This window comes from Scatophagus argus, chromosome 17 (genome assembly GCF_020382885.2).
Source record: "Scatophagus argus isolate fScaArg1 chromosome 17, fScaArg1.pri, whole genome shotgun sequence".
Taxonomy (NCBI): Eukaryota; Metazoa; Chordata; class Actinopteri; family Scatophagidae; genus Scatophagus; species Scatophagus argus.
The window spans coordinates 13252775-13266525 of NC_058509.1; the positions used below are offsets into that span (position 1 = coordinate 13252775).

General features: G+C 40.8%; 1 protein-coding gene across 1 annotated transcript in view; it reads right to left on the minus strand.

Moving 5' to 3' along the window:
* The window catches only part of kcnh8 (potassium voltage-gated channel, subfamily H (eag-related), member 8), a 46674-nt gene extending 39694 nt beyond the window's left edge, over positions 1-6980 (minus strand). The window contains exon 1 of the mRNA XM_046416869.1: positions 6767-6980. Within this exon, the coding sequence (XP_046272825.1) occupies positions 6767-6842 (76 nt within the window). The 5' untranslated portion in view covers positions 6843-6980. The remainder of the gene's footprint in view (positions 1-6766) is intronic.
* Positions 6981-13751: the final 6771 nt, after the last annotated feature.

The window sequence follows — 13751 nt, forward strand, 5'->3', positions numbered from 1 at the left end:
GAGCTCCTAGACATCCTGGTGACAGCACCTGAAGTAACCCCTGAGCTATTTATGGCACCACAATTCATATGATGGGTGAGCAAGCGTGAGGAAGTAATGGAGACACAAAAAGGGAGAGATAGAAAGAGAAGGAAGCAGAAACCGACAGAGGCACAGCAGGGAGAGAAAGAGATGGATGCCGTGGAAAGTGAGAAAGGGAGGCTGAGAAATATACTGAGGCAGACAGATGAGGGTGAGAAAGGGACACAGGGTGATAGGGCGATGTGAAAAGTTGAAAGTAAGTGAGATGGAGCCGTGAGAGGTGGAATGATGAAAGATGGAGATGGAGTGAAGCAAAAATTGGTGGGGAAGTGGAGAGATGGATGGAAGGACCTCCTCACCTCTTTGCCAGAATTCATGCAAGCCTCTAAGAAACAAACCATAGCAACCAAGGTTACAACTACAGTTTGTCTTAGCAATGAGCACAGAATCTAGTTAACACATGGGTTTATGAGATTAATGTCACACAGGGAAGCTCCTGCACTGTATCAACATATTGTAGGTTGTTTTTCGTTTGTATTCTGTGCATATGCGTGTTGCACACATACAAGACGTGTTCACAAACTCACGGAGCCACTCCAACAGTGGTAACCCCCTCAAGCCATATAATCGAAAAGAGTTAATCATTAGACAAATCCACAGCTTTAATCATCTCTGTGGCTCTTTATCATACAGTCCCCCAGGTGTTCACAAACTGAAACATTACACCAGTCTTTACAGTAATTTGTTAGCCAGTCTTTCTATTGGGCGGTGGGTTTTTCAAACTCCATTGTTTATGTCCATCTCTGCTTCCTCAAAAAATGTCAGTTTCCTAGCCCCTCTCTCTTTCTCACAAAACCCAGTCCTCTCATTTGAAAAACTAATTGAGTCTAAAAATGGCTGGTTTGGCCAAGGCTTCTGCTGGTGAAACCCCTGTTTGTCGATCGTTTTGGACAGGCCATTAGAGACGGCGATTAGAGGATTCTTGCTAATTAGGCGGTTTAACAAGGCAGAACGTCCACAGTGACGGGGAGACTTTCTTGCCGAAGTCCCAGAAGTTTGGCGGAACAGCCGAGGTACTCTCCTCATTTAAGTGCAAAGTAATAATCAAATCCAGGGACCTCACAGCGAGGACAGCGCTTCCCCACTGAGTCTGATGGTGTTGGCTGTGTCTTCTTAACTGAATACCTACTTTGTCAAAGCCCTGTTAAAGTCAGTGAATACTGTTGGGTTGCCATTAATTCAAAAACACATTATTTAAATTTTACACACACATAGCTGAAGGCATCAGCTGAGAGTGAGCACATAAATGCTGAGAGACTTGTTTCCTTTAACAAGATATGCAACTGGCAATGTTGCAGGAAACAGCCTACTTCTGATTAATACAAGTTCAAACATGTTGTCTTGAGGCATAAGTGTATACAATGGAGCAGCAGGCGGCAATTTTCATGTGCTACAGGACCAGAAACAAACTGTGTTTTTCCTAGGGAACTTGAGGAGTCTGAAGTAGAACTAGACTGAGATAGAATATTGAACTTATGATATAACTTGGAACTTCAAGTTAATAGTAATGTTCATCCCTGTCAGCTGGATGTAGTTAGGCAGCTGTTTGCTAACAAGTTCATCATAATCACTGTAAGTGATGATTTGTCAATGCTGTGTTTAGGTTACAGCTTCTTTCCCTGCACCCAAGTGGTCAGAAATCAATTAATGCATATTTGAATAACAGAGTAGTTAGAAATAATAATTTAATAATAATAGTTCATGCTGCAAATGTATATTCTGAATAAACATTTTTAACTTTGGTGTGGTTAATGAGCATGCTAACTGTCTTGCTTACAGCTAGCTGGTAGTTAGGCTAGCAGGACAGTGGTAGAAGTATTCAGATCTTTTATTTAATCAAATGTAGCAGTAATACAGTCTAGTAATATTCTTACAAAAAAGTCCTGCTATATGAATCTTACATAAACATACAAAAGTATGAAAGCCTGTATATATCAGGCCTACAGCAAAATTTTACAGTAGGCCAATTGGATAATAATCATTGATGCATTAATGTTGCAGGTGGAAAGGGTGGAGCTAACTTTATCTATTTCATATGCTGCATAGTAGCTTGTGAATGCCCCTTGGGAATCAAAAAAAGTCTTATCATATGTTAAAACAGCAATAATGCACATTAATTTATTTTGTATTAATAATGTGAATCCGCAAAGTAAATAGCAACTGAAGTTATCAAATAAATACTTTAATTTAAATGTAATACATTATGCAGTACATTACTCTCCACCACTGAGAGATAGCATGTTACCTCTCTGCCATACAAAGCTGTACAACTTTATGAAAAACAGATCCTCTGTATTGCACATAGTTCACTTGGATACAGCACAGCTCCATCCTTCCTATTTATTTTTACCCTGAAATAAAACAGTCTCAGTATTAAGTGGGCTTTGGAGAAAATGGGAACAGCAATGCCAATCCACTGGCAGTAAGTGAGAGCCCCTCTGCACCCTGCAGCACTACAGTCAATGATGATTGATTACTCCCTCACAGTCTCATAACTGCACTCATTACTTCTTTCACAGCTATTCTCTCGCTAAGGAAAACATTAGACCTGCCTTTTCATGTGCTATCATAATCAGATGGTAAAATAACTCTCTAAGTGTTACTGTGCTGGAAATGAAAGAATTGCTGGTGATTTTAATACTGTATGACATGTGTAATCCTTACTAATCCTAACAAATAATCCAGGTTATTTTTGCTTTAATAAACTTCATTGAAACATATGTGCATCGGCATGTGGTCTGTGCTCTTTCACACTCAATAATTAGCTCCCTGGGTCTTCCTGTAGGTCATACGTTTGCTGGTGAGACTGAGCCCTGAGGGACAGCAACAGCATATCCTTTGTCTTTTCTGAGGCGGCAGGATCTGAAAGCGATGGCCTGTTCTATTGTGTGCAATACTGGGATGAGTTTTTAAACATTCACCTGGCAGCAAGTGGTAATCACGATGTGGGATCCCACAGTCGCTTCTCAACAGCTTAATTAGATGTGCTGCATTTAAAGAAAGTTAATCAGTGGAGAGGAAACTTTTACTACCCTTGTGCTTTAAGACAGAGACAACTGAGCACACACATACGCACACACACACACACAACTACACAGTTACACACACACATATAATTCAGTGGCACAAAAAGTGCTGAAAATGCTGCACACTTATTTCTCTTGCTCTGCTCGTTTCCTCAGCTGTCTTCATCTTTCTTTCACATACAGATCCTCTCTCTCTCTCTCTCTCTCTCTCTCTCTCTCTCTCTCTCTCTCTCTCTCTCTCTCACTCTCATTCATTCACATACTCGCTTTAACATACAGACTCAACACAGCTGTTCCAAGTCTTGGCATCAGTGATCGTGACAGTAATTACCTGCCTAGTGGAGGTGGAACTAGTGTGCGATGAGAATATAGCTATCTGGAAGAAGTGTGCAGGATGGGGGGAGCACGCAGCACACACTGGGAGACTTTACACAGCCCTCTGCTACAACTGCACCACCAAACTATCCACTTAATTTGACAGAAGGATAACCAAATACGGTCTTTAGCTCCCCAAAGAAGGCCATCATTGGCTGACAGAAAGTCAAGTCAGCAAGTATTCTGGTGACAAGACTGCAACAATGACTTCGGTTCAGTAAACGACAGTCTGCTACACGGAGAAACATATGGATGCATTTAACTCCACTTCAGTGTTATTGCGAGCCATACAGATGGCCAATTACAAATGAACTGAAGATCTTAACTCTACATTTATTGTTCTATACTTATATGGTATGCTTTTAATTCTTACTAATTTCAGCAAACTGACAACATGTTCATTTTGATTATGCGTAATAATATATGTGATGCAACTAATAGTTGATTAATTAAGTTAAGTAATTAATAGGCAACTATTCTGACTGTCATTTAAAACATTAAAATGCCAAAAAAGTAACAATTTGCCGGTTTTCTTATTCTTATTCTTTTGTGATATCAAACTGAATATCTTCAGGTGTTGGACTGCTGGTACAACAAAACAAGCAACTTGATTAACTTAGCTTTGAACAACTGAAATGGGAATTTTTATTTACTATTTTGTGATTTTTAATTTACCAAACAATTACAATTACCAATTTAAAAAAAAGCCACTAAGGAAAAGAATCATTAGTGGCTGCCCTAAGTGCCCATACACTTTATATTACTGCTCTATGAGCTAAGTGACAATGTGTGATTATAATGAGCAGCATACCACTAAATACAGCACCAGTGATGGATAGGTGGCAAGATCAGCCACCTGGATGACGCTCTGTTGCAGTGTTTACAGAAGTGTGTCTCACACGGTCATCACAGTGCAGAACCACAGACAGATTCTCTTACTTTATTTACAGCAAACAAAAACACACCGATCCCGCTGTAGTGATCAGAGGTGTTTGTATCTGTCAACCAATGTGGCCCAAGTCAGCTGTGAGAAGCTGTAGAATTTTTTTTTTTGGAAAATCTGTATATTTTTCTTTGTATTTTCTTCTTTACATTTTATACACAGGAATTTTGAATAATTCCTATTTGAATGACATGCATTTGGTGACTTCTCACAGCTGTTATTTGAACTTATCCTGAAGGTTTGCAGGTATTACCAGTGTCTGTAACCGCTGGGTTATGCCTGGGACAGCTCAGTTTACTTAAAAAAAAAGCTAGGTGAACACATGGAAGAAAACCTCGGTAAGAAGAGTTACATTTCTTTTAAAGGCCACCAGTAAATGTAAAAAATTCTCTAAAAATCAGATCGAGTCAGAGACCTGCCTACTTTCACTTTCATCCATTAATCAGACACTGTTCTAGGTACGACCTGCCTGCCTGGGCTTCAGATGACGTCAGAAGGGATCACACAGTGGTGAACCCAGCACTTCCCTTATATTTGCTCCTAGCCAGGCCATCAGACCCCATTTGTCCCGTCAAGCTCCGTTGCCTCCAGTCTGCCCCATCTTGCAGTTCAAATCCAACACTAATTTCCTCTACCTTGCAGCTCAAAGACAAGCCACTTGTGCTGGGCATCAGTTCTCCAATTCCCTTGTGTTAGGACAGAGCTCCTGCCCAGGTTTGTTTGTTGCCACTCGACATATAGCCTGCTCTTGTTCATACAGTGGTGCTTGACCAGCGGATAAGGGGACCGAAATAAGGATGAATGTCTGTGATTAGTATGGTGTCTCTCTGAGTGATACAAACATTCTAGACAAAATGTATACTGTCCCACAGGGTATGAGTGGGGTCAGGTAGTATTATCACTCATCAGTTTTTTCTTGTAAATGATAAAACAACAGGAACAGCACAAAACATACTGTTTGTGTTTTTGACAAATAAACAATATATGGTACTAATCTGCTACAAATACTGCATACTACACCAAACTGCTCAAATCAAGAATATAATGAATATAATGTCAGAGCTGCAACGATTTGATGATGAGACGATTAACCAGTTAGCTGATCGACTGGAAACTGATTGCAAATGTTTTGATAATCGATGTCAAAATGCCAACCATTCACTGGTTTCAGTTTCTCAGGTGTTTTCTTTTAACAGTAAAAACTGAATATCTTTCAGTGAAAACCATCAGTTTGGTCTGCAGGAAGCTGTGATGAGCATTTCCCACTTTCTTCTGTTGTTTTAGAGATAAATAGAGAGACCAATAAAACAAGAAAATAATCAGCTATAGTTAGTTGCAGCTACCTGCAGACAAATTATATTAAATATCTGAATCAAAGGGCAAAGACATGACACACACTTTCAAAACCAAGCAAATTATTGCAAAAACGCAATAATATATGGACGTGCATGGGACTCAGATGTGACCCTTTAAAGCCTTAACATGTGCTGAAACTGAGCAGAAAGAGAGACAGGCCTCGAGAATGGGAGTAAACATGAGCTGGAAAACACTTCTGACTTTTAACAGTCTTGCAAGAGACGGTTCATTATAACAGAAGACTACTAAGATAAAAGGCAAGAGTTCAGACAAAAGTTGTCGTAGAAACAGAAATGCCTGTGTGTGCCTCAGCCTGGGGGAAAGACTTTCTGTATGCTGCCGCCGACCAATTAATTTTGATAAATGCGACTGCTGGTCTCAGACCGGCGGGGGGACTTGTCTGCCAAAGAGCAGAGATAGTAAAGGTTAACCTCAGGAAGAAAAAAATGACGTGTGGACAACTCAGAAAAGTTGGATTCATTCATGTTCACAAATATATTTAAATGCATGACACGGGAACTTGCAACTTGTGAACAGGTCTTCCAAATGTGTGCTGTGCAACCGGGAGGCTGTGTGGGCTCCCAGTTAACCCTTTGTCTCTGTGTGTGGTGTTTCAGCACCGCGGACAGCGACAGCCTCAGCCTGCTAATTGCTGTGGGAGCTTCTCCACCTCTTCTCTTTCTGTCTGGTCCTAAGACATGCGGCAATTTGGAGTTGAAGTCCATCTCAACACAACCAAGCTTGAGTTTTCTGTAGCCCTGATGTGCACATCTAATTCAAAGGCCATTCGCATCAAGGACCGAGAAGCCGAGAAGTCAACGTTCTTAATTTGATTTTTACAGGTGTTAGGCTTTTAATCTTCTCAAAGCTCTCCAGGAAATAGGCTGGAGCTTCGCCAAGCTCCATAAAAACTAGAGGGACACAAACCTGCCGAAAACTTAAACCAAAAACTAATAGCTGCAAAAAAGATTAACAGCAAACTTACGAGTGCCATCAAACCGTGTTGCTATGGTGTCCAGAAACGTGTTCTGCGGCGCTAATAATCCCTTCATCACAGGCATTTTCCCCGCTTGATATCGAAGTCCCCATCAAAGTTACTGAAGAGAAGGTGCAAGTCGTCCAAATGTATGAGGCGCTCCCATACAAGCCGCTGAACCAACATGAACGAGGAGCTATCCGGTCAACTCAGCACAATGCAACCCCTAGTCGGCGGAGGAGTGCGCGCAACGCGCGCACCCGCGCGCCTGGAGCGTCGGTTGCGTGTGTAAATGACAAGTGAAGATGATGTCCACAGGTGCAGTTCAGGTAATAACCAGGGACGATCGTGAGAGAGCGAGACTCCCTGTCAGCGATGCCATTATTATGCCGCTGGATTCAATGATCATCTCTCCACAAGGTGCAATGGTGGGAGACATCAGTCACCCTCAACAACTGATCACAGCGCAAATGGGGGACTTTCTCAGTGTGGAGACTCAGTGACATCACAAGTCAGAAACAGAACTTTTATTCACATTTTGCTCTCTGTTTTTCTTTTTCTCTATGGCTTCTCACAACGCCAACATTTTATTCTGACGACTGGGCTGAGCTACTCAGAAATTAGCTTTGTTTGTCTTAGTTCATCAATTAAAACAATCATGAATTTATATCCGTATTCAGATGCCAACTTTCAGCTCAATCGATAGAAATCTCATTAAAGCAGTGCACACGACACATAGTTACTTCTGACCCTGTTTGAGGATATAATGCATTCTGTGTAAAATAATATAACTGTGCAAAGAGAAACGCGGGAAAGGTGAGAGAAAGGGGGAGGTATCATTCTCTTCCTCCCATCACCCCAACACAAGAACAAACATTTCAGAACCTTCATTTGCACATGCTTTACTGAATACAAATGAAACAGTTGCACAGCAGATTGCAGAGTAGGCTGACGATGAGCCTGTCCACGCTGCTCTCTCCCAGAGCGCACAGTGGCTGTCATCAGGCGCACAGCTGGCCGCAGCAAGAGACATCGCGACAATTTAACGCCATCTGATGGTGAAATTGGGGCACGAAAGTCATGTCTGAATGGGCTGGATTCAACGTATCCTGAGTAACACGGAAATATTCACCAGACCCGTAAGTTACACCATAGCGTCCTCACGTGGGCACTAAAGCGCCAGGCTCCAATACTACAGAGGAAATTCAGCTTCACAAATCCACGTTTTTTCCTTTCCCTGAATCAAAGGTCTGAGGATGGAGAGCGCTGTACTTTCAGGCTTTCTTTCACAATTATAGACATTGGACGATATAAATGAAATTGAAATTATTCACTCACCACAGCCTCAAAACAAACATAACATAAGAATTCAGTAAAATGAGGGGGGAAAAACAACAACCACCAAGCTCGATAACTTATTTTGGTCATAAGGACAACTGGAGCCCCACTGAAGTAGTAGGCGGGGTGATTCTGATGCAATGATATAAATAATTTTTAAAAAATGAACACTTCAAAATTCTGCCTTGAGAGATAATTAAATCCTACTTTGCAACTCTACTCTGTAAATCCAGAAATGGGACTGCACCCAAAGATTTTCAATTACAAGCCTCATGTTGCAAGTACAAGACACCTCTAGCAAAAAAAACAACAAACTTGGAGCACATTCACACAAACCCACACATAGGCAGGCAAAACACAAGACACAGAACCAATCTGGGTCAATCCATTAACTACAGTTCTACAGGACCAAACGCCAGAAGTCAAGCATCAAGCCTCCTACTTACATCCTCCACAAAAGTGAAGCAGCTGTTACAGATGTTATGTCATTTTAGACAAAGTGAGGTCATCAAGTGCTTTGAGGCTGACGCTGATGTGAATTAGCTCAATGACTTCAAATGAGCACACAAAGCCGTCATATGAACACACATCTGCACAGAAAGATGTGAATCATGTCCCTGAGGTGAGGCAGTGTGAAACACAGAGATTTACTTCCATAAAAGTGTCAGCTAATAAAATTAAAACAGACAGTCAACGCTTCACCTGAGTAATTAAGTGCTTAATGCATCATTTAAGCCTGATCACCGCTCCAAACACACTTTCTCTGTGTGTGTGTGTGTGTGTGTGTGTGTGTGTGTCATAGTTAAGTTTGTCGAGAAGTGACAGCTGAGTCAAAGTGAGTCATTGTTGCTCACTATAAGCTTTATTAAACCTGCATAAATTACTCTTTACTCACATCTCTCCATTTAATGTTCGGTAGTCATTCAATCATCTCTCAGTTATTTAACTCACTCAATCAAACATATGATTTGGAGCAAAGGAGTCCTTTGAGATCTCATATGAACCACTAAAACAATTTCTATTAAAACTAGATTTGATGTAAAGGCAGTAAAACAACAAACAGTGAGTAAAAATGTACTTTCAGTGTGTAAATACAAGCAGGGAGCTTGACCTCGTAAAGACAGGGCAAAAGCATTTTTTCAAGAGAAGTGAAAGTTGGAGATCACTTAATCAAATATTATAATATATTTCATACTGTAGTGTCATTTATAGTAGTGCACAGCCACATTTTGAGTGAAGGAAACTATTAAATCACAAGACAAGGATGTCAGTGAGCTTCTTTGTAAGAGATTCTCTAACAAGCAGCATTTACCCTGTGTGTGGATTTATTATGTGATTGGTCCAAATATACCAAAGTAGTGTGATTGCATCCATATTTATTTGTAAAATGAAACAGTCACTGTGAAATTTGCTTTTAACCTCCGGTTTGTAACTAGCCTTTTGTTTTGTCTCTAACAATTATTCTTTCTGTCTCTGAATCGGATGTCTTCTCTTTATTCTACCACTAGGAGTCACCAGAGAAATCTTTAAATTGTGCACAAAGTAACTTAACACACACAGTGTGTATTAAAATGTAAAAAGATAACACATAACACCCAATCAAGCATCATTCATGCCTGTAAAATTCCATCAAAGAAGCGTAAGCAGCACAATTAGAAGAACTGCAATGATGCTGAATGAATTTAACTTACTCTACCTCCACTGTTCTCTGATCTCTGTGTTCTTTGGTTTCATTATAAAGACTCCTGGTTAACCTCTAATCTAATCTGGCCTCATGCCTGCATAACATACAGTCATGCATTCATGCTTTAAGGCTCCCTTGCTGTGTTGCAAAGGCAACGCTGTGCCGACATTTAAACTTAATGGTTTTTTATAATGCCTTCGGGTGCCATCTAAGAAGTGGGCATAGCTGTTTAAAGATACGACTATAAGTTCATTTTACACACATATTTTGACAAAGATAATACCACATACTGTATGTGCAGTAAATGCACAGACGCATTCACATACACAATCGTAGCGTAGTCATCACCACATAGCATGAGTGCTCCTAATGGAAGCAATATAGAAATGTCACATATCATGCTCACATAACTCAGTGTTTCCACCTTCTGTCTCCAGTCCTTTATTCTGTCTTGTCACCCCTATCTCAAACACAAGCTCAAGACATTTTTTAGTTTTTTTATTCTCTCTTCATAAAAACCCTTCATTTTTTTCAAACTGTTTTCCAAAGAGGACACATCTCACATCTGATCTGAGCTCATAATCTCATCAGAAATCTGGAGGTGCCTGCACTCAAACTTGAATCTCTTTTTTCAAAAGCTTTCTGATTTCTATATACACATCAAAACCACCTTAACCCCAGGCTATGTTTTCCTAAGTCAATATTTGATCCCTGTGTTGGTACATTAACAGGCAGAGGAGCTTGTACACACCCCAGATAAGGAGAAACCTGAGGAGGGACAGCTGCAAGCTGCAAGCTTAGCTCTGGCACAATGTCGCTGATAGGGTTATTGTATGGATATGTAGCATGATAGTGGATAGAGGTTTCTGGGTTAGGGTGTTTCAGATGAGACATGGACAGCAGAGGGAAAAGTACTCAGATCTTTTACCTAAGCAAAAATATCAGTGCAACAATGTAAAATTACTTCATTACAAGTGAAACACCTGCATTCAAATCATACTAAAGTAAAAGTGTAATGAGAGTAATGAGTAAAATGTCCTCAAAGTGGGTGTGAGCTGGTCAAAATAGAAGTAGTTTTACTATTCAATGTATACAGTTGAAGAGTTCAGCCCAGTGGTTCCCAACTGAGGGGTCCCCCTCCTTTTCTAATCTGCTTTTCTGTGAAATAATTTTACCTTTTTTGGCCAAAGTTTAGAGCAGAAAACTTTGGTGGAACTACTAATAACTCATCTGAAATGCGATAAAGGACCTCCACCAGGCCCTACTTCTTAGCAAGTAGTAACTAAAATTGTCAAATAAATGTAGTGGAGTAAAAAGTACAATATTATCTCTATAGTGTAGCGCTGTAGAAAATAGAACTTGCACATGCACTATATAGACAAAGGTATTGGAACATCTGAACATTACACCAACAGGTGACATTGCATTCTAAATACACAGACAGATTTGCAGCTATAACCGCTTCCACTCTTCTGTGAAGCCTTTCCACACGATTTTGGAGTGTTTCTGTGGGAGTTTTGGCCCATTCATGCAGTAGATCATTTGTGAGGTTAGACACTGATGTTGGATGAAAAGGCCTGGCTCACAGTCTCCATTCAAGTACATCACAAAGGTGTTTGATGGGGTTGAGGTCAGGGCTCTGTGTGGGTCAGTCAAGCTCTTCCACACCAAACTCATTCAACCAGGCCTTTATGGACTTTGCTTTGTGCACTGCTCACCACCACTGCACAGAGACAGAGAGACAGAGCTGAGCATTAGGTGACAGATCATTACCGTGTTACGGTAAAGTGTTTGCCTGCTTTTCAGCCTCTGTGTGCTTTGCATTATAGTGCGTGTATCAAGTTGTGTCTGCACTCGCAAACATCCTTCAGAACACGAGTGTGCATGAGCAAGAGAAGCAGAGATGTGCAGTGCTGAGAGTTGGCAATCCATTTCCCCTTTAACGCGCCAACATGATGCCTCCACCCATCTAATGGCAGCAGGCTCACTAACCATATCATGAGTTTATAATAACCACATCACATCCATGGCGAATGAGGTGGAATGAAAATCTAACCTAATTTGGAGAGATACACGACTGTGTGAGTAGTAGGGTGTCCCCTGAGATGAGGCTGCGATTGAGGGAGCCGTGTGCTGCACTGGTAGCATGCTCTGTGAGCGTGTAATGGTCTTAATTATCATTTAGCATGCCAGCCTTACTGACAATGTATCAAGCCAGTGATAAAATAGTGGAGCAGAGGGTGACAGAGATAGAGAAATATGAACATATCAACACTTAAAGGCACAAGCACACACAAAAGAGTAGTAAATATCTCTAAAACACACACACACACACACACACACACACACACACACACACACGCATACAGAGAGAGAGAGAGAGAGCTGAGTGACATCTCTCTCTCTGAATTAGTCACGATAAATGATGTGTAACCAGCCATGACTCGTTCTGGCTGGGGAGATAGCTAATTCACTTTGTTTAATTAGTCAAAAGTAGTAGTGCATGAGCTCTCTCCCCAAACACTCTCATTGCACAACATTGGCTCGGCCATGTGCCCGTTCTCACTGTAGAGAAAGACAGACCTGTAAACCACACCAGTGTAACATCTCACGGGGCAAGTCTTTGAATCTTATCTGTCAGACTGAAAGATCTCTGATTCTTTCTCTCTCTCTCTGTCTCACACACACACACACACACCTGCCACCCTTTGCTTTGTGATACCTTCACAGAGATCTCAGGCACCTTTAAAGCATCAAAGCTTCAGAGGTGAGGTGCGTCTTGTCTGCAGAGCACTGCATGGAGGGAGGTCCGCTGTCACTTGACTGCAACTTTGGGATTCTGCAAACAGGACAGAAGACAAGCTGTTTTCGGCTGTATCTACACTCTGAGGTACAGTGACGAAAACGTTTCCTTTCATGTCTTTTTTGAGCTTTTGGTGCTTCTGTTGGTCCCATTTTGAGATTTTTTACAGTGTGGTATAGTGAGCAGGGTCAGAGTTAAAGGATTAGAGTCAAAAGATCATTTTGAGAATTATTCACAGCTTTACCTGACTGCTTATAGCACTTACTTCTTAAGTGCTGTCTAATTGTAGCATAGTATTATAGGCTACATATTGCACAGTAAGGTTAACTATGCTGTTACATAAAGTAACCTGTTAATATTCTGTACCATATATACTGAGCTACACAATGATATACTATGCTATACTATACTAGACTATGCACACTACTATGCACGCCCACATTAATATTTATTATATCATATATATATATATAAAAAGTGCAGTATGCAGTGTGCAGTACAGTATACAATGTACATATAGTGTACTATTCTACATGTTAGCATAATAACATGCCATAGAGTAGTACTGGTGTAGTGTAGTGCAGTACAGTATGGTGTAGTGTCATTTAATGTAGGCCTAGTATAGTAAAACATGTGTAGTGTAACCTGCTGCAAGGGCTGCTGCACTTCTGTCTATAAGGTACAATATTACACAGAATACTATACTCTACTACAGTATGAGTACTATGCTGTAGGCTGCCACAACATACTTTACAATACTATATTATTTGTACTATAGTATAGTACTATAGTACAATACTATAATATACTACTGTATTATGTACATATAAAACTTGAGCCATCAATAATCTTACACAGCAAACATCAGCGTTCAAAAGTTAATATCAGTCAGCCACTTCCACCTCGTCCTGCCCCACTTTGTTGCCATGGAGAGCTCCAATACCCTAAAGATAATAATAAGTGCGTGCACCGCATGCGGCAGAAAATAATAAATAGATTTATGCGCAATTGTCACATTTAATACATTTACGGAGCGCGCTAGTGAATTCATTATTACACCATATGCTAATGCATCTGGGTCCGCGTATTTATGAGTCTGTGTGGTGGTGGGGGGGTGAGTCTCTCTCTCGCTCTCTCTCTCTCTCTCTCTTCGCGTGCGCATAGGGCTT